Source organism: Dipodomys merriami, unplaced genomic scaffold (assembly GCF_024711535.1).
Source record: "Dipodomys merriami isolate MVZ:Mamm:240054 unplaced genomic scaffold, mDipMer1.0.p SCAF_16, whole genome shotgun sequence".
NCBI classification, from domain to species: domain Eukaryota; kingdom Metazoa; phylum Chordata; class Mammalia; order Rodentia; family Heteromyidae; genus Dipodomys; species Dipodomys merriami.
In genome coordinates this window covers 13,575,074-13,596,430 of record NW_027202937.1, presented here as the reverse complement: position 1 = coordinate 13,596,430, position 21,357 = coordinate 13,575,074, and the positions used below count along the sequence as shown (strand labels likewise).

General features: G+C 44.9%; 1 protein-coding gene across 1 annotated transcript; it reads right to left on the bottom strand.

The window, feature by feature from the left end:
* Positions 1-2,851: 2,851 nt before the first annotated feature.
* Trim27 (tripartite motif containing 27) lies at positions 2,852-21,023 on the bottom strand. The gene is made up of 8 exons (XM_070024342.1): positions 20,208-21,023; positions 18,216-18,311; positions 14,813-15,043; positions 10,397-10,419; positions 8,237-8,352; positions 8,091-8,123; positions 6,066-6,092; positions 2,852-3,646 (listed from the first exon to the last, which is right to left on the bottom strand). The coding sequence occupies exons 1-8, from the start codon at positions 20,625-20,627 to the stop codon at positions 3,051-3,053; spliced, it is 1,542 nt and encodes a 513-aa protein (XP_069880443.1). The 5' UTR covers positions 20,628-21,023; the 3' UTR covers positions 2,852-3,050.
* Positions 21,024-21,357: the final 334 nt, after the last annotated feature.

Below are 21,357 nucleotides of genomic sequence, written 5' to 3'. Positions count from 1 at the left end.
CCACACCACCCCAAGAACCACAGATGATCAATACACCTATCAGCCTATAGCCTCCTCCCTTTCTGTCCTCCACATTCCACACGCAACCATGGCCTTTTTGTTCATATTATTAAAAGGGTTTAATTAGACATAGTATCAGTATTTTCCACTCTACATTAATAAAAATAGTCCTTACAGATATGTCCTTATTCAAATGTAAGGCATCTTTGTTGAATCTGCTGGTCTTTTGTTTTTTGTGTGTGAGAGGGGAAGTTGACAGTCCTAGGGTATGAACTCAGGGCCTTCTTTGTTGAGGTAGTGCGGCTCTAATGTTTTGCCCAGACTTGCCTCCTTGAATGGCATTCCCACCCATCTTTGCTTCTTAAATAGCTTGGATTCCATTGCACCCAGCCGCTACTGATTTTAACAAAGTACATTAAGATGATGCTTGATTTACAGCTTCTAAAGCAACTAGATCTACTAGGTCTACTAAAGCTGATTCAATGTGAGATCCTCTAAGTTAACTTGGAGACAGCCCCATCACTGGAACAAGAACTAGGAATCCATTTCAAGGGCTTGCTTCCTTAGAGGGATAAAAAGTGTCCTCTACAGGCCTAGGTCAAAGTGAAGTATGATGTTGAGAGGTCTCCATTTTCCAGTTGCAGATCCTCCAGTCTAGTCACTGTTAGCAGGCTGGCATCCCAGACCAACTGACTGGAACTTTAATTCACCTAGTCCCTACTCTGCCCTTTCTATGTCAAAAGCATCATCTATAGGCACTGTGGGCAGAATGTGATGTGTGTGGTCACCTATTCCATGTCAGTTTGAATTCTGGTTCTGCTGCTTTCTGGCTGTGTACCTTAGATGTCATTTATCTTGTTTTTCTGTAAAATAAGTACAACAGGCCCTATGTCATAAGTTGCTGTGCTTCAAGCTCTTCATACAAGCCTTGGCTTTTTGTGATTATAGTACTTTATGTATCACAGAGTATTTAGTATTAGCTAATTTAGACTCAGGTAAGCCCGTTTCAGTAGTCCTTTTTCTCCCTTAAATCATAATGAATAAACAAAGAATGAAGGTAAGTTGCTTTTGCTGTCACTAAGTGATTTTTTAATTTGGTACCAGGACTGGGGTGTGAACTCAAGGCCTCTGGCTCTTGTGTAGCTATTTTTTTTTTTGGCTCAAGGCTGGTATCAGTAGAGCTTCACCTACACTTGCCATAGAACTCCAATGCCTAGAAAGCAGTAAGTATACCATAGTCCACAGAATTGTCTTCTCAGGCTGTGTCCAGAAGCAGAAAAGATTCCAATTGCTTTCAGCCGATCTTTCCTTCTCAGCTCCATGTGCTTGCACTGGTGGTTCTGTATTGGTAAGCAAGTTTTGGCTCCTCTGACTGATTCTAGGAAGGGCTACATTATCCCATTACCAATTAAAATAAACACACTTTCCCACTAAAACTACAGGTTCAACCAATATAAGATATCCAACACAACTTTCTCAACACCAACAGAAAATAGGGATAGGGCACTGAGAAACTTAACCACCTGCTTGGAAGAAAATATTGGCTAGGATGAGATTATGGACCCATACTGAAAATTAATATCCTCTCCCACTCCAACCCAATCTTCCCAAGACCCAGAAAACAACAGTAGTATGAACATCCATATTTATTTTACCTTTAAACAATGAGGCATGTATCCAGAGAAGGATTAAGAACCATCACAGGGCTTTCTTAAAGGGATTGGATTTAGCCTTCTAAGTCCAGAATGCTTCAAGACCCACTGGAGACTGGGAGGGAGCTGTCCCTTTAAGGCACACATTTTAGGAAGGCCACTTTCCCTATCCCCCAAAGGACATAGGGGAAAAAGTGGCAGAAGGTAGTATATCCCTGGAACATTGTCCCAGAACCCTTCCAGCAATGGTGTGTGACTGATCACACCTAATCACCACTCTGTGGAATAAGAGCTAGAAACAGTGGACCATGACAGGCAGAAAATCCTAGATGTACATTTGGCACCTAAAAATACCTTTCATAAAAGTAAAAAGAGCTGGACAAGCCGAGCGCTGGTGGCTCACACTTGCAATCCTGCTCAGGAGGCTGAGATTTGAGGATTGCAGTGAGCCCAGGCAGTAAAGTCCATGAGGCTATTTGGGGGGAGGGGGTTAGTCATGGGGTTTGAACTCTGGGCCTGGGCGCTGTCCCTCAGCTCTTTACAAGGCAAGCATTCTACCACTTGAGCCTTAGTGCCACTTCCAGTTTTCTGGTTTATTGAGGGAGTCTTACAGACTTTGCTGCCCTGGCTGGCTTTGAACCACAATCCTCAGATCTCAGCCTCCTGAGTACTAGGATTACAGACATAAGCCATGAGCACCCAGCTCTGTGACTCTTATCTCCAATTAACCACCAGAAAACAAAAAGTGGTGTTAAGGCTCAAAGTGGCAGAGGACAGTGCCCAGGCCCAAAGTTCAAGCCCTACAACCAGAAAAAAAAAAAAAATTAAGAGCTGGGCACTCATGGCTCACGTCTATAATCCTAGCTACTCAGGAGGCTGAGTGAGATCTAAGGATTATAGTTTTTTTTGTCATTTGTGAGGCTTCAACTTGGACTGGGTGCTATCCCCGAGTTCTTCAGCTCAAGGTGAGTGCTCTACCATTTGAGCCACAGCACCACTTCTTGTTTTCTGGTGGTTAATTGGAGATAAGAGTCTCACAGACCTTCCTGCCTGAGCTGGCTCTGAACTGTGACCCTCAGATCTCAGCCTCCTGAGTAGCTAGGATTACAGACATGAGCCACCAGCACTGGAATATACAAATTCTTTATTCTAAGTCCTGTAAGACTAGAAAAATGTGAAACATTGGAGACAGACACATCTTTTTTTTTCTTTATTTCTGGGAAATACTGATACTTTTTCATAACATCTTACAATTTGCAGGGGCTGGGAAAGGATAGTAGAGAACATGGAAAATGGTAAGGAAATCCAGCTTTGATGGATAGGAGTTGGCAAGAACAAGATGCCTTGTGGCTGGGTAAGGATTAGAGCCAACCACCCTGGTGGCTTTAGTTCACCTTGTCAAGGGGAAGTCTCCATGGAATGACCATGATTCCCTACATGGCCAGAAAACCCATCAATCCCACTCATGGGGCAGATGATCAGAGGAGCTGCACTCTTCCCTCCCGAGTAACTCAGGCTGAAGTAGGGCCGGACAGGCCCACAGAAGGTAGCATGTGAGAAAGTAAAGGTATGACACCTCTCTGTCACGTTGTAGAAGGAGACCTCACCAGCATCATAGTCCAAGAAAATCCCCACCCGCTGGAGAGGGGTCCGCAGGGGGAGGGCAGTCATTGGGGAGGTAAGTGCCCAATATTCTTTCCCATACCACAACGACACTGCCCAGAATCCATTCTGGGGGGCCGAAGTTACTCCACCTTTTCTGCACACCGAGTCTTCACAGACACCTATGGTCCACTTGGCTTTATCTCCCACCTCTACCTCCCAATAATGTCTCCCAGCGATGAAACATGGAGATCCCAAGACACAGGGAAACAGATTGAACCGCTCAGGGTTGTCGGGCAGGTCCTGTTGGAGGTAACTGTAGCGTACTTGTCGCAGATTATCAGAGAGGATCAGGCTGGGGTAGGCCGTGTCTGGGTCCAGAGTCACATCCACTGCAGAAACACAAAGGGGGTCAGTCTTTTGGTCAGGAGGCTTCACTGCCTTTTCTCCTAGCTCCCTGGGAACAGTAAGAGCTCCCCACTAAAGAATACATCCATTTTATGATGAATCATCGCAAAATTCTCATCTAAAAAATTACAGTTAGATTAGCTGGCTACCTTCTGTATTGATTATACACTGAATATACTAAAATTTTATCCACATCCATTCTTTCTTACGCCGCAATATCCACTACAATACAAATCTGGAAGCTTTTTTTTTTTTTTTTTAAAGTCAGAACCAGGGATTGAACCCTGGATGTCATTCTTGCTAGGCAAGTATCCTACCACTTGAGCCACACACCTAGTCTTGAGGCTTACATGTCCACAATCCTTTAGCTGGAAAGCTTTGGTAGCCAACACTGCCATTCCAAATTCTAGGTGGGTAGGGTTTGGCACAGCATCACATAATCATATTAACAAAGAATCTCATATGTATGTCTAAGCCAGCCTGCCCTCAACCCACCTATTTATGGCTCTCTAGGATAAAGAGGAGTTCCACTGTGTCCAGCTACTAATTGATATATATGGGGCCTCATATATACATATATGAGGATCACTCTGAACCTTTATTCTCCCAGTCTCTACCTCCAGAGTAGTTAAGATTATAGGCATGACCCACTTGTGCCAGGCCCTCCTCAGTTTTTCTTAACCAGATCATGCCATTATACCAATTTGCTTTTAAACATAAAACTATTAACCAGGCAAAGTATCTCCCCCTGACAGGATCACTGCCTCTTGCAGTCATGTGGTACCTTCCTGCTTTCAAAGCACTAAAAGGCATTCTCTCATTAGTTCTAATATCATGTTCAGAAAGCAAACCCCAACCACAAGCTAAAATATTTTCACAAAAGATTCATGACAGCCGGGCGCTAGTGGCTCACGCCTGTAATCCTAGCTACTCAGAAGGCTGAGATCTGAGGATCGCGGTTCAAAGCCAGCCCGGGCAGGAGAGACCATGAGACTCCTATCTCCAAAAAACCACCAGAAAACCAGAAGTGGCGCTGTAGCTCAAGTGGTAAGAGCGCTTGCCTTGAGCTGAAGAGCTGAGGGACAGCGCCCAGGCCCAGAGTTCAAGCCCCACGACCGACCAAAAAAAAAGAAAAAGATTCATGACAGGCTGATGGAGTTGACGAGAACCCCAGAACTCTTGGTTTTTGTCTTCTTTTACAGATGAATTAAACAAACAAAAAACAACTATTATCTTTAGCCAGACACCTATAATCCTAGCTACTCTGGAGGCTGAGATCTGAGGATCCTGGTTCCAAGCCAGCCTGGGAAGGAAAGACTATGAGACTCTAATCTTCAATTAATCCCAAAAAGCTAGAAGTGGAGCTGTGGCTTAAGTGGTAGGATGTTAGCTTTGAGGAAAAACTCAGGGATAGCCTGAGAACCAATACCAAAATACACACACACACACACACACACACACACACACACACACACACACACGATTGTTATCTGTAAGTGGTTGTACAATGGGGTTTCAATTCAACATCAATTTATGAGTACAATGCATTTTGATCAATGTCATTCCTCCCTCTCTATGCTAGAACTACTAATGCAAGGCCTCACACACATGCCTAGCACACACTCTATTGGTGAGCTATACATCTAGGCCCCACTTCTTTCTTGCATTGTGGGTACACCTCATACATACAAGCAGACTATGTAAAGGCAGGATAGTGGTTATACGTTTGTGTTCTTTCTGAACTACCCTACATGTTAAGACTGTGCAGGACACAAAGTACTCAGGTAATATCTCAATGGAATATGGTCTATAGGCAATGGTCTAAGAAAAATTTATTGTCCTTTGGAAAATGGGTTAATTGCTCTGGAAGTGGAGATCAGAACAAGGAGGTCCAAGTGAAATCCTTTTCTTCATGAAAAGGATTCCACACAACAGCAGAGGGAAGTACATACATGTTAGATGTGGGTGCTCTGGGATCAGAGAAGATCCACTCTTTCCAAATCACAGAGTGAAGATGGCTATCTAGGGGAGATGTGGTTTCAACCTTAGAAGTGGGATGACTAAGATGCCTAGACTCTGGCAGCTGAGAGTAAGAGGTGAACTCAATCATCCTTGCTAGCCAAAAGCATGTTGCCCCTGAAACTGGAAAGGAGGCAACACAGTACAGTAGAACTTCTGTATTTAGGGAAATGTGTGTTTCCACTAGAATCCTTAACTCCCTATCACTTCAGCTCTGAAGTAAAGATTATAAACAGCAATGACGATAGACTGTTGTCATATGCTATTTCTACATATATAATTTAAAGGATCTAAATTAAGATAATTCTCAAACCACTTGGTAACTGGGTTCACAAGGACTTATTCCTCCTGGCCTTGCCGTGGTTTTGTCTTCCATCAACCTACCTGAGTATAATTGAGCTTCTCTCAATTCTGAAAGACCAAAAGAAAAGAGAAGTTATGGAAGCCATGTGACTATTTCCAGAATTAGTGAGAAAGCTTTGGCTAATTATATAGCAATGGCATTAAAAATTTCAGAGCCGGGTGCCGGTGGCTCACACCTGTAATCCTAGCTACTCAAGAGGATGAGCTATGAGGATCAGAGTTCAAAGCCAGCCAGGACAGGAAAGTTTGTGAGACTCTTATCCCCAATAAACCACCAGAAAACCAGAAGCAGCGCTGTGGCTCAAGTGGTAGAGCGCTTGCCTTGAGATCAAGAGCTGAGGGACAGTCCCCAGGCCCAGAGTTCAAGCCCCACAACCAACAAAAAATAAAAATAAATCAGAACTCCCATTGTTAGCCATGCACTTATTATTACTTTACACAACGTATGTTTCCATCATCCACCCAAGGACACTAAGGGAAGGACACTGGGGAGCTTGGGTAGAATAGCCACATGCTTCAGATTGGTTAAAAAAAAGGAAAAAATAAAAAAAGGTATCCAACTGAGCCACGACAGAACCACTGCACTTTCCAGCCAGCCAGTTCTCGTGTGTCATATACCACTCCTGACTTTTACTTTTCACAAACCATCTAGAGGCTGGGTGGCTCAGTGACACCCACTGCCATTCTGGGTAAACAACTTGACAGCTGACATATGATTCTTTTTAAATGGCAAAGAACATTAGTAAATGAAATCATATCATTTGATTTGGTGCTATTCCCTGTATTAAGTGCATGGTGGGCTACACCCTATACCAGCACTCAGAAGGCTAATGTAGGAAGCTCTCTTCCCCATTTGTGTTGCTCATGGAGCATATGTTCCCTAAATCAAAATTACTAGATGCCAATAAAAGTATAGATCTCAAAAGATGAAATGGGGATGCTACATAAAAAGAAATTTTCAAAGATTATGGGGATTTATAAAAAAAATAGGGCCTACTAGTTACCAGGATTTCAATGCCATCAGAATTCTTAAGAATTTGTTTTCACATTCATATTCAATTAGCTAACTGCTAGAAGTGGTTTATGTGCAGAAATTCTTAGGTCTGGAAAAATTTCCTCTAAAAGCCAATAAAACTTTAAGGAACAGAGTTCTAAAAAGATATCAGTTTTTATTCTACAGTGTTTATTTCCCTCACTTTATATATAAAGATGAGCAAATAATATTCTAGTATTATCAAGTGGCAGGCTGGAATCCTACAGCCTGATTCCTCTAGGTGTTGACTTAGCTACTGTTATTCATTCCTCTTGGGCTACTTGGCACCTGTAACACAAATACTGGCTCAAGTAAATCACAAATACTGGCTCAAGTAAAATGTAGCCAGGATAGTCTGTTCTTTCTAAATTAAAGAGATCTTTAGATAAATCATTTCCAGATTTTTTTTCTTCCTTCGTCAATGTAGAATAAGGCTGTTAATTAGAAAAACTAATAAGAAGCTAATAAAAAACTAATAAAAAGATGTAAGAAGCTGGGCACCTGTGGCTCATGCCTACAATCCTAGCTACTCAGAAGGCTGAGATCTGAGGATCCCAGTTCAAAGCCAGCCAGGGCAGAAAAGTCCATGAGACTCTTATCTCCAATTAACCACCAGAAAGTTGGAAGTGGTGCTGTGGCTCAAGTGGTAGAGCACTCACCCTGAGCTGAAGAGCTCAGGGATAGTGCCCAGGCCCAGAGTTTAAGCCCCATGACAGACAAAAAACAAACAAACAAACATGTTAAGAGGTTACACTCTTGTAATCTCAGCCATTCAGGAAGCTAAGTCAAAAAATGGTGAAGTTCAAGATCATGCTGAGCTATATACATAGTAAGACCCTGTCTCACCAAACCAGGGGGGGAAAAAAAGGGGTGGAAGGAATGGGTAAGAGAAACGTAAAATAGCAGGAAGTTGGCCAGCAAGATCACCCACCCATTTTCTCACACTTTTACTACAGGTGCTCTTCTTCCCAAGAAACGCCAAAATCAAAAGCCCTGTAAACAGGCAAATTTACCTTGGATTTTCTCCATATCTGACTGCATTTTTTCTAAGGAAAAAAAAAAGACATATTCAGTATACAGTGTTATATCTAGTTGGAAAGTAATAATTCAGAATCAAAATCTATTTCTTCTCATGACCCCACTTCTCTCTTCACATTACCTGTAAACTGCTTCAGACTCTCGGTCAAGAACAGACATTTTTGGGCAAAAATGTGGATTTTCTCTTGCAGATCTGGAGGTGTGATCCAGGGCTCAGGGATCCTGATTCTTTCAGCCCTAAATTTAAAAACATATGTGATTGCTTTCCTCCAACTCTATAACCTTCCCAGGGCCAGGACAGAGCTTAGGCTAAAATGTCCAACACAGCTGCAGTCTTTAGAACCAACTACTATACCTTCTCATATCTCCTCCTCTGAGACTATAATCCTCTAAACCAGAAAAAGGGAGATCTCACTCATTTTCCCCAAAGCACTTAGCTCATGAGTTCACAAACAGCAAGCCTTCAGAAAGGTTCATTGAATTAAATTGAATTATGAGGCTAACCTTGCCAGAAAGCACTAGATTCCATGACAAAGTCCTTGATATTTATGATGGGTAACTGTCCAGAATCTTCCGGTTCCAAAACATGGAGAGAATGACATCTTCAGACAGATAGGCACTCTGTGGGGCACGGTACCCGATTTCCTCACCTCTACAAGGGAGTCTATAGCAAAGACCGTTAGTTGTCTACCCAATAACCCTCTCTCCCATCTTCCCTGTTTTATGGCTCATGGCTGGTTAGTCTTCCTTATAGCCAGATGTGACCTTGTGACTCAGTTCTGGCTAATGAGAGGTTAAGAACTATCTCACGATCTGCGTAATAAAGAATGTGGTATGACTTTTGTTTTTTTTTCTGGTTGGCATTTTAGCCTCTCCCTTGGTATAATCAAGGATTGTACCTTAGGAATGCCAGAATAGTGAACAGGAAGAAATCACTCTTTGTGGATCACTGGATTTAGAGTATCAGCTCAACTGCTACCCAAGCACCCATTTCTTAACATGGTGGCAATTTTTTAAAAAATTATGTTTAAGCACTAAGCCAATGAAATTTTCTATTTGCTATCTCACATAGCCAAACCCAATCCTATTGCCAGACATTGCTAGAATCCTAGAGATATATTCCCATGTGTAAAGTCAGAAGTAGGCTAGTATCAAAAAAGAAGTAGTGGGGCTGGGAAGGTGGCTCAGTGGTAGAGCGTCTGCCTTGCGTGCATGAGGCCCTGGGTTCAATTCCTCAGCACCACATAAGCAGGAAAAAAAAAGCCGGAAGTGGCGCTGTGGCTCAAGTGGTAGAGCGCTAGCCTTGAGCTGAAGAGCTGAGGGACAGTGCCCAGGTCCAGAGTTCAGGCCCCACGACCGGACCCAAAAAAAAAAAAAAAAAGAAGTAGCTAGAGGGCCATCTTATACCAGTCCTAGCACATTAGCTCCACCCCAAGGACCCTCAAGAATAACAATTCTATCAGTATAATGCTATCTGCTGATTGCCCAGTCAACCTACCCCATCTAGGAGGCTCTCTTCGTCTCCTCAAATGCTCTGATACAATCTAACTGCATTTTCCTAAGGAAGATTTCCACCATTCAAGATTTTAATTTCAAAATCAATCTCAACTAATAGGCACTACTGTACTGAACATTATGTCCTTAAGACCTAGCCCATTTGTTCATGCCATTCATCCTACAAATTCAACTGTGCCCTAGCTTCTTGGCCCCTTCAAGTGATCCCTTTCTATTTTGTCACAATTTTCAGGGGAGGTGCTCACGCCTCACCCCTACCCCTTTCTCATAGTGGGGACCAAACCCAGGGATCCTGGCTCATGATAAGAATGTGCTTTTGCACTGAGTTCCCCACCCCAAAGTCCTCTTAATACAGGTGGCTCATTATGTAACTCCAAGCTGCTCTTACCTTCCTTAATTCCCCCCATCCCATTATAGGAAAGAAAAAAAAAAAAGTAATGAAATGCAAAGAATTCTGAAATACACAGGAACTACGACCTATCCTTGGACTCTACCCAAGTCACTTCAAGTCCTTACCCTCTCAGTGAAATGTCCTCACACTGAGAAATCTCTGGAAATCTCAAAAGCGAACCTCTACCACACCCACACACCACACCATTTGTCAATAATTCTCAGGTTTTCCCAAAAGCTGAGCTTTGTCTAGCACCTTCAGGGGCAAACAGCAATTCAGTTAAGATGTCCAAATCAAGACTCGTCTCCTTTCAGGATTTACAAATAAGGTATCTTCTTGTGCTTGATTTAACACTACAGGCAGAGAAAACTGTACCTGCTCAATGTGTCTCCGATGTCCTACGAAAGAAAGAAAAAGGATAACCATGAGAAGTTATTTGTAAGTTGAGTTTCCTTTCACAGGCATTCCTTGAAGACCTAACAATTGGATGGCCCTCCTGGGAGAAACCAGAACAAGAATCCCAGAACATACCTTAGTCACAAGGAGCTAAAAACTGGGCAAAGGAAAACAGGATTTTCTAACTCAGGCATCCTATTCTTCTACTTCAACTGCCTCCCTTGTTTTCTTTATGTTGTAAAATAACTTCACCTATATACAATAGTCAACTCTTTCCCCAGACTTACCACCCTACAACTTACCACCCTAATCTTATCAGTTTACCGTTTTCATTTCAACTGGATTCTTTTTCTTTTTTTAAATTTTTATGCCAGTCCTGGGGCCTGAACTCAGGGCCTGGGCACTGTTCCTGAGCTTCTTTTGCTCAAGGCTAGCACTCTACCACTTGAGCCACACCACCACTTCTGGCTTATTCTGTGTATGTGGTACTGAGGAATTGAACCCAGGGCGTCATGCATGCTAGGCAAGCACTCTACCACTAAGTCACCTTCCCAGCCCCTTTTTATTATTTTATTTATTTACTTATTTTTTTTAATTTTATTTTTTGTCGGTTGTGGGGGCCTGGGCGCTGGCCCTCAGCTCAAGGCTAGCACTCTACCACTTGAGCCACAGCACCACTTCCAGCTTTTTTCTGCTTATGTGTTGCTGAGGAATCGAACTCAGGGCCTCAGGCATGCAAGGCAAGCACTCTTACCACTGAGCCACCTTCCCTTATTTACTTATTTTTAATTGTGAAAATACCGTACAGAGGGGTTATAATTACATGGGCAAGATAATGAGTACATTTCTTTCTTTTTTTTTTTTTTTGTCGGTCGTGGGGCTTGAACTCTGGGCCTGAGCGCTGTCCCTCAGCTCTTCAGCTCAAGGCGAGCACTCTACCACTTGAGCTACAGCGCCACTTCCGGTTTTCTGGTGGTTTATTGGAGATAGGAGTCTCACAGTCTCTCCTGCCCGGGCTGGCTTTGAACCGCGATTCTCAGATCTCAGCCTCCTGAGTAGCTAGGATTACAGGCGTGAGCCACCAGCGCCCGGCATGAGTACATTTCTTATCAAGCATTGTTGCCTCCTCCTTTGTTTCCCCTTCCCATCTCCCCCCCACATCCCCGCCACCGAAGTTGTAAAATTCGTTTTTCGACATAACGATTTGTACATCTCATTGTTGCAATGGGTCCACCTGTATCCCTATTTAAACGATTTGTTTTTTTCCCTTCCCCTCCACAAATTATACCAACATCAAATATAGTGAAAGCAGGGGTTATATCGTGGGGGACTCTTTTTTTTTTTTAAACAAAGGAAAAAACCTTTTATTTCCAGTCCTGGATCAACTGGACTCTTACAACAGACTTCTCCAAGTACATTTTGAAAATATATTTTACTAGTTTAAGAATCCCCTCTAGATAAAGCTCAGCAAGCTTACCTCATCTCTCAACTATTTTCTCCATTTTCATGTTTTGTTTTTTTTTTTTGTATGTAAGTTGTGGGACTTGAGTTCAGGACTTTGGCATTGTCCCTGAGCCTCTCTGTGCTCAAGGCTAGTGCTCTACCAATTGAGCCACAGTTTTTCCCCAAGTTCTAAGCATACAGTGAATTTCTTTATGTTGCATTCATACAGACACCATGCATTTTGATATTACTTGTCCTTTAACATTTTCCCTTTCTCCCCTCTCTTTCATTCCCTAAAATGTTCCATACAACATTCCTGTTTTCTCTATATGTGTATGTCTAAATATACACAAATGTTTTAAAGTCCACAAATCAGTGAAAACATGTGATACTTGGCTTATTCAATATTACAATTTTTCCCCAGCTCCATTCACTTTCCTTCAAATGACATAATTTCCGTTTTCTTTATGATAACCCATCACTATCAGGGTCTGGGTGCTATCCCTGAACTTGCTCAAGGTTAGTATTGCACCAATTTGAGCCACAGCTCCACTTCTGGTTTTCTGGTGGTTAACTGGAGCTAAGTATGTCACAGACTTTACTGCCAGGACTGGCTTTAAACCATGATTTGTAGATCTCAACCTATAATCCTAGCCAACTAGGATTATAGGCGTGAGCAACCAGTGCTGGCTATTTGTATGGCCTCCATTAATCTTACCCAGTTACTACTCAACTCCTGCCCAAATTACTCCTTTTTGACATTCAAGAAAACGTCACCACTGGTGACTATGTTTTTAAACCAAATTTATTAGCTTTGGTATTACTTAACATCAACTGCACTAATCTATTGTCTATACTTTCTCCTTATTGACTGAAATACTCTTTCTTCTAGTCATTCTCCACAGGTGGTCAGAAGGGAGAGCTTCTCTTCCTAGCAAGTAAATATAAGACTTATTAAGATTCAAGCTGGGGATCAAAGTAATCTTTTTCTTAAAGAACTAGGTGGTAAATATTTTAGGCTTCATGAGCCACACAGTCTTTGTTGCCACTTCTCAATGCTGTTGTTGTAGCTAAAATGTAGTGATGGCTAAAATATAGTGATACATACATACGTGAATGAATGAGCATGGCTCTGTTTCAATAGAAACTGAATTTGTTTCATATAATTTTACCAATGAAAGATCCTTCAGATTTTTCCAAACATCTTAAAAATATTATAAAATATATAAAAATATTTAGCCAGGTACTGGTGGCTCATGCCTGTAATCCTAGCTACTCAGGGGGCTGATATCTGAGGATCAAGGTTCAAAGCTAGCCCAGGCTCAAGAAAGTCTGTAAACCAGATTGTGAACCACCAGAAAACTGGAAGTGGTGATGTGGCTCAAACTGGCAGAGCGCTAGCCTCAAAAAAAAAAAAGCTCAGGGACAGCACCCAGGCCCTGACTTCAAGTCCTATGACTAAGAACAACAAAAAAGCTCCAAGGTCATTCAGAAACAGATCCTGGGCCATAAAGTGCTAAACTTTGGCTTAACTCTCACCGTGTGTGTTTGTGTGTGAGCGTGTGTATTAGTCTTGGGAGCCCAAACTCAGGACCTATACTCTATCGGGGAGCCCAAACTCAGGACCTATACTCTATCTTGAGTTCTGCTCAAAATTAGTAGACACTCTACCACTTGAGCCACAATTCCACTTCTGGCTTTTCTGGTAGTTAATTGGAAACATGAGTCCCAGGGACTTTCCTGCCCTGGTTGACTTTGAACTGAGATCTTCAGATTTCAGCCTTCTGAGTAGCTACAATTACAGGTGTGAGCCAGTTTTGCTATGGAGCTTAGGTTTGCCTTAAACTCATTATGTGACCCAGGCTGGCCTTGAACTTGTGGTGATCCTACCTCAGCCTCCTTAAGTATTGAAAGTACAGGAGTGTGTCATCACAACTACCTCTTGTCATCCGTATTTGGCATTTATCAACACCTGTGATAATTGTGCACTTACTGTCAGAGCTTCACACTAGTTTACTTACCCATTGAAGTACTGACCACTGCTTTATTTCCTCAGGTCAAGCAAAACACCAGGTGCATGATGCTTGACCACAGGCAGGTCATTCTGACCTAGGCCTGGCTGAAAGTTTCCTCACCCCAGGCAAAGCATTCCATTTTGGGTCAGGCCAAGGGTCCCCGCCCTTGGCCTTAAGAGACCGTAGTCTGTTTTTTCTTTTTTAATTTTCTGTTTCCTCATTAAGACCAATATAAGCCCCAGTCCCTCATACAACCTCCATTCCCACATGAAGGTTGCTGCACCTCGATGCTGTTCCTCATACAATAAACAGTCCTCACTTGTTGAGATGGAGAGTCTGGCCTATTCCTCTTTCTTTAGCCTCCATTTTCCTAACACCTATCAATTAATCCCAGTGCATAGAACAGTACTCATTAGCTGTGATTTTTCTAGCTAGACCTGCACCAAGGTCTCCCACCTAATATTACCAAAGTTAAATCCTAGGATTGCTCAGGCTGACATGCCTGCTCAAATGCTTCTTGTTTTGTGAATGCAGCAGTGCACACTATAGAAATGACAGGGTAATGGAATGTGGCAGGTGTTTCAGTGACTTGTATCCTAAGCCCCTCAGATCATGAGCAAATGGTCAGTGGGGTTGCAAGAGGTCAAGAGCTTTGCCCACGATCACACCACTGATCAACGCAGAGTGGTCCTGGGCAGTAGATCTTCTTCTCCCTCTCTATAAGACAATGCACCTGATGATCCAATTTTTGTCACCACAACTTCTAGTATGCATATTTCCCTTCTACCATGCCACTAGCTTTGCCATGTGCTTGCCACTCCAGCAGAAATTGCTTCTTTCTTAAAAAGGAAGACAGGGGGCCTGGACACTACTTGCCAGACGAGAAGGAATGCCATTTTTCCTGAGAGCGCTCTTAAAAGGGATCTCAGGGCCTTACCTGCAGAAGCTCCCTGGTGGGCTGCTGCTGCTTCTCCTCCAGCTGAGCGATCAGGCTGCTGAGGTGAGAGATGTTGCAGGAAAATTGGGTGATGGCACCATTGATGCTGTTGTAAATGGCCAAGTCTAGCTCCTCGAGGCGGGCCAGGAGGCGATATTCATGCTCCTTCAAGGAGTGATACAGCTGCTCAAACTCCCAAACAATCTTCTCCCTCTCCATCTGAGTCAAGCTCTGTAGCAATGACAGGCAAGAGCAGTGAAGAGGAAAGGCTCACTTTTAGAGCCTCTGACAATTCCCCATGACAACCTACACTAAGACCTCATTATTTCATCCATACCACAAAAAAGCACAATGTTCACTCATTATTTCCAGTGTTTCCTGTCCAGGTACATAATGACCAGGAGCTGAGTCATCCTGGTGATAATTAAATTCCCTTCAGGAACTCATTCAAGTGAGAGTTGGGTTGGCGTGATACACATTGTCATGGAAGGGTAAAGATGAGCGGTGCAGGGTGGTGAGGGAAGCCTGTAGACTTCACCGAAGCAGGGGTCACACAGGTCTTGTGGAACAAAACACTTCATCACATAAGTATGAGCAGGAAGGCTCTCCAAGGAGAAGAAATGGTGTGAGCAAGAAAACAGAGAGGCGCTGGGAAGGTGGCTCAGTGGTAGAGTGTTTGCTTTGCATGTATGAGGTCCTGGGTTTGATTCCTTAGCACCACATGAGCAGAAAAAGCCAGAAGTGGGGCTGAGGCTCAAGTGGTAGAGCGTTGGTCTACAGCTGAAGAGCTGGGGGACAGTGCCCAGGCCCAGATTTCAGGTCCCACAACTGACCAAAAAAAAGAAAAAAAGAAAAAGAAAAGAAAATGGAGAGAAAAGGGAAAGGTTGATTCTGGGTGGCTGGAGAACATGAGTTACATCAAGTGCTAAGGGAAGAAGCCAGAAAAGGAAAAAGGAGACCTGATTGTGTTGTACCTCATAGGCAAAGGGGGTAAAGACATTATTGGAAGTGAAAGCCAGGAAAGACTGCCACACAGAGAAAGGACTTGACCAGGTATCTGCCCTGTGGTGGATGGTTTGGTCTAATCAAGCATAAACAATTTCCTACAACAGTGCTTCATCTGTAAAGTATGTCCTCTCTCTTCTCTGTCTTTCAGAGATACTCCCCAACTTCTCTGCCTTAGGAGGTTGGGGTTTGGGGGAAGAGTTTCTCTTAGTTATCTCTTTGTGCTAATTTTTTTATCACTCATAACCCATCAAATGCCAGCATAGACCAAGAACCAACCTGTGCTAACTTTTTATACCTGTCCTGGGGCTTGAACTCAGACCTAGGCACTATCTGTGAGCTTTTTTTTTTTTGCGGGGGGGGGGGGGGGAATGGGGGGTCGGTCATGGGGCTTGAACTCTGGGCTTGGGCACTGTCCCTGTGCTCTTCAGCTCAAGGCGAGCACTCTACCACTTGAGCCACAGCACCACTCCTGGTTTTCTGGTGGTTTATTGGAGATAAGAGTCTCACGGACTTTCATGCCCAAACTGGCTTTGAACCGAGATCCTCAGATCTCAGCCTCCTGAGTAGCTAGGGTTACAGGCGTGAGCCACAGGCACCCAGCAGTCCCTGAGCTTTTTATGCTTGAGGCAAGTAGAGCCATACTCTACTTGCTGGTAAATTGGAGATGAGTCTCCTGGACTTTCTGCCTGTGCTGGCTTGAACCACTGTCCTTAGATCTTAGCCTCCTGAGTAGCTAAGATTACAGGTCAAGTGTGAGCTACTGGATGTGTTAACTTGTTTGACAAAGCTTATGTGCATCCCTTCTCCACTCCAACTTTCACTCTCAAAAGACACCATTCTTCATGGTTTTGTTCTAAGTAAGAGGTTATATACCTGATGTGGTGATGCATACCTGTAATCCCATCACTTTTGATGCTCCAGGCCACACTAGACTTCAGTGAGGCCAGATGCAAAAAATGTAAGCAAACAAATCAGCAAACATCCCAAGAGGCAATGCAGAACTAGTTTTACTAGAACCCAGCCATACCCATTCACTTATGTACTGGTTGCAGTTGCTTTTGAGATACAGTAACAGTGGTAATTAAAGGTGACATAGCCCATATAAGGCCACAAAGCTAAAAATACTTACTACGGGCTCCTTTCAGAAGTATACCAACACCTGTGCGCTCAACTGCTCCTGAGCGCCTTCCTCCAACACATTCCTCTACCACCCATCTTATAATGAATGCACACACACCATGAAATCTTTCAAAGACAAACCAGAGTATGTTAGAAATACAAAATCCAGTCTGAACAAAAACTTAAAACTGTTCTACTAGCTGGGCACTGGTGGCTCACGCCTGTAATCCTACCTACTCAGGAGGCTGAGGATCGTGGTTCGAAGCCATCCCAGAGAGAAAAATCACTGTGAGACTCTTATCTCCAATAAATCACTCAGAAAAACCAGAAGTGGTGCTGTGGCTCAAGTGGTAGAGCCCTAACCTTGAGCTGAAGAACTGAGAGACAGTGCCCAGGCCCAGAGTTCAAGCCCCATGACCAAAACCAAGCCAAACCAAAACAAACAACAAAAAAACCTGTTGAACTAATTCAATATTTCTCAAAGAATGATACTGGTACCTTGGTAGGAATAATTCTGCCTGTTTCTTTCATGGAAAGGCATTTAGTTGTCATATTTACTTCTTCCCAATCGCTTTGCTCCTCAGCCATAGGCAAGGAAAGGATTACAGGCATGAGCCACAAGCACCTTTGTTTTTTTCTCCATTTCAACACTCCCCAATCTTCTAACAGAATTAGCACATCCACCATTTGTCCAGATCTTGGGAGGCTAGATTAAAGTAGAGGTTAAAAAAAAACCAAAACACCCAGAATTGAAGTGGAGGTATGGCTCAAGTGATGAGTGCCAACCTTGAGTAAAAAAATAAGCCAACTGGGAGAAAATGAGGGGGGATACTGTTCAAAAGAAATGTATTCAAGGGCTGAGAAGATGGCTCAGTGGTAGATTGCTTGCCTTGCATGCATGAGGCCCGGGGTTTGATTCCTTAGCACCACATAAGCAAAAAGAAAAAAGCCGGAAGTGGCGCTGTGGCTCAAGTGGTAGAGCCCTAGCCTTGAGCTGAAGAGCTGAGGGACAGAGCCCAGGCCCAGAGTTCAGGCCCCACGACTGGACCCAAAAACAAAACAAAACAAAAAAAAGAAATGTATTCAATACCTGACTTGCCCCCTCTGTACATCACCTTTACAATAAAACAAATATAACAACGAAACACCAATCTAGAGCATGAAAACCTGAGTTTCAGTCCAGTACTGACATAAAGCAAAACAAAATACACTCAGAATCGAAGCATTGTAAAAAAACAAAACAAAACAAAAAACACTCCTTGACAGATAATCTTACCAAGAGTTCAGCTCGTGCCTGCTCACCCTGAGCCCGCCGTCTCTTCTTTAAGTCTTTCACTCTCTTTAGATGGTCCAGCTGATTCTGGATTTGTTCCTGAAGAAAAACAGGCATTTCAAGACCAGATATACTTTAGCATCAGCCTCGCTCTTCTGCTTAGCACACATGGAACTCAGACTCCTGATACCCAGTCCCCAGTAAAAGTCTCCTCTCATAACTGGGGGCTAGGGGCTTAGGCCTCTTAATCCTAGCTACGCAGGAGGCTGAAATCTGAGGATCACTGTTCAAACCCAGACTGAGTCTAAAAAAACCAAAAAAATCATCTCCAATTTAAAACAAGTTCAAGTGGTAGAGTATTAGTTTTGAGCACAAAAGCTCAGACAAGTGCCCAGGCCCAGAGTTGACACCCCAGGACTCACATAGAAACAAGAAGTCCCTTCTCAGATTACACTGTTATGCCTAAAGCACAGGCTAAGACCACAGCTCTCAGATGTTGTTTCTTTCTTTTTTTTGTTTTTTGGTTGGTCGTGGGGCTTGAAATCTGGACCTAGGCCCTGTCCCTCAGCTCTTTAGCTCAAGGCCAGCGCTCTATCACTTGAGCCACAGTGCCACTTCCGGCCTTTTCTGTTTATGTGGTGCTGAGGAATCCCTCATGCACGCAAGACAAGCACTCTACCACTGAGCCATCTTCCCAGCCCCAAATTTGTTTCTTTTTTTTTTTTAATTAAAAAAACTTTTTTTATTGTGATAATACCAAATTTGTGTTTCTTAAAACAGTGACAAACCTTTACTGGAAGGATACTGCATGGATTTATGGAAAGGTGACTGGACTCAAAGTTAAGCTGTAGCTCTCCCAAAGGCACACTGAGAAAATGACTTCTCTTATGTTTCTCATGGGTGAAGCAGGTAAACTCCCAATGGACTACAGTTATGAGAAAATGAGTGAAATGACAGAATTGAAAGTTCTACAAGCCTTGTCATCGTTCATACTTGAATACGCATAAACAAAACGGTGTACATATTCCTCCAGCCCTCAAAATAAAAAAGTACAGCATCGAGTTCTTACTGATTATCAGTATCAACTAGAACTATTTTATATCCCCCCCACCCCCAGGTAACTGTGCCACTGTATTTAACAGTTCAAAGGCCTCTGCACATCCTATGATTTCACTTACTCTTCACAGTAACTGTTTTATCTCTAGAGTCCCCTGGCTAGTTAAATGAGCAGTAAGTTTTCTGATCTTTCTCATTAGCTACTAGAACACATGGACTACTTACAGAAAAGCCATGAGGAAATGTTTATAGATTAAGTAATGGGCATACACAGCCACTCCGTGTCTGAGTGTGTTTTGGTATTTATCTGGGAGTCGGTCAGAATGCCTGGGTCTCTGATGCAGTCCTATCTATATTTACAGAGTTGTTTGTATTTTTTTGTTGTTTCTTTTGATCGGTCATGGGGCTTGAACTCAGGCATTGTCCCTGTTCTTTTTTGGCTCAAGGCTCTAACACTTTGGGCCACAGCTCCACTTCTGGTTTCCTGATAGTTCAATTGGGACTATGATAAGAGTCTCACAGATTTTTCTTGCCCGGGCTGGCTTTGAACCGGGTACCCTCAAGATCTCAGCTTCTTAGTAAAAGCTAGGATTACAGGCAACGATCGGAGTTTGGACACAACATCTTTTTATGTCCAAAGAAAGCAAGGGTCGCGTTCGAACTCGCCAGCGTGCGGGCGAGTCGGGAAAGGAGGATGAGGATGGGGTGGAGGGGGAGAAGACTTTTTCTGGCTTCCTGGACAGCTACAGGTTCTCCCTCCCCAATCGGCGTGCAGGCGGCTTTGCAGCCGACAGAGGAAATGACGGCCCACGTCCGGCTCAGCCATTTTCTAGGCGGGAAACACAGACACCGACAAGCACGCACGCACACACACACACCCAGGGCGGCCTCCACTGGCTCGCGCCTCCCTTTGTCCGGGGCCGCGCGAGGCGCCCTCACCTTGAAGCCGTCCACCGCCTCCTCGAGCGGCAGCACGCTGTGGCCGCGGTGCTCGCGGGAGCGGTCGCACACCACGCAGATGGGCATCTGGTCCTCCTCGCAGTACAGCTTCAGGGGTTCGCGGTGCTTCTCGCACACGCCCATCTCGCCGCCGGGCCCCGACGGCCGCTCGGTGCGCAGCTGCTTCACCAGCTGGGTGACGTTGGCCAGGTGCCGGTTGGGCCGCATGTGCCGCTGCGGGAAGGTCTCCCGGCACTGCGGGCACGACACGTTGGTCTCGGCGGCGCCCCAGCAGCGCGCCAGGCACGCGCAACAGATGTTGTGGCCGCAGTCGAGCATCATGGGCTCCGCGAAGTACTGCAGGCACACGGGGCAGGTGGTCTCCTGCTGCAGGCACTCGGCCACGCTCCCGGAGGCCATGGCGCGGGCCCGCGGGGGCGCACGGGCATGGGGGCCCAGGCGCCGAGCTCTACTCCCCCCAACCCAACTCTTCCCGGTGCTTCTCGGCTGCCCGGGGCGGCGAGGGGAGGCGGCGCGGGGAGCGGGACGGACGGAGGGCGGCGCCTTCTCGGGCCCAGATTCCCGATCCGAGCCCCTTCTTCAGGGGGATGTTGGCTAGGCCTGCTCCCGGTGCCACGGCCGAGTCTACCCGGGAACACTGCTGCGGCCCCTCCACACCGCCCTGCGGCGAAAGTTGGGGTGAGGGGAAAGCCTAGGAAAGGGGTGCCGCGGGAGGGGACCCCCAGGATCCCAGGGCCAAGGCGCGCAGGGCGCGCAGGACAACGTGGCCGCGTCGGAACGGATCCCCGCCGCCGCGTAGGCCCCGCCCCGGTGCGAGCGGAAGGGGCGGGGCGGAGGGCGGGGTTTGGCCCAGGCGCGCGAAGCGAGTTCTCGGCCTCGGGGCCTGAGTATTTCCAACTGTCCCAGTTCTGCCGGATCTCGAGGCCCTGCTACCTGCTCTTGGGCCGGACGTCCTGAGCCCTGAGAGGACCGGTCACGGGCGCTGTGGATGTCTGCTGATCGCAGTGATTATGGGGGACCCGTCCTAACCTCCACTTTGGACCTCTACTCTTTTGTTGAGTTTTGGTGCCCAGGCCTCTCAGCCCTTCTGCATGGAAGATGGCATTGTGGAGACAGTGGGAAGGAAGGC

What these genes read in the sequence shown, in the direction of transcription:
- Trim27 (XM_070024342.1), bottom strand. Translation starts at nt 20,627, where the DNA reads ATGGCCTCCGGGAGCGTGGCCGAGTGCCTGCAGCAGGAGACCACCTGC. An exon ending in AGGCGGTGGACGGCTTCAAG is followed by an intron (nt 18,312 to 20,207) that starts GTGAGGGCGCCT and finishes GTTTTTCTTCAG; the next exon opens with GAACAAATCCAGAATCAGCT. An exon ending in AGAAGCTCAATTATACTCAG is followed by an intron (nt 3,647 to 6,065) that starts GTAGGTTGATGG and finishes GTGTTTCTGCAG; the next exon opens with TGGATGTGACTCTGGACCCA.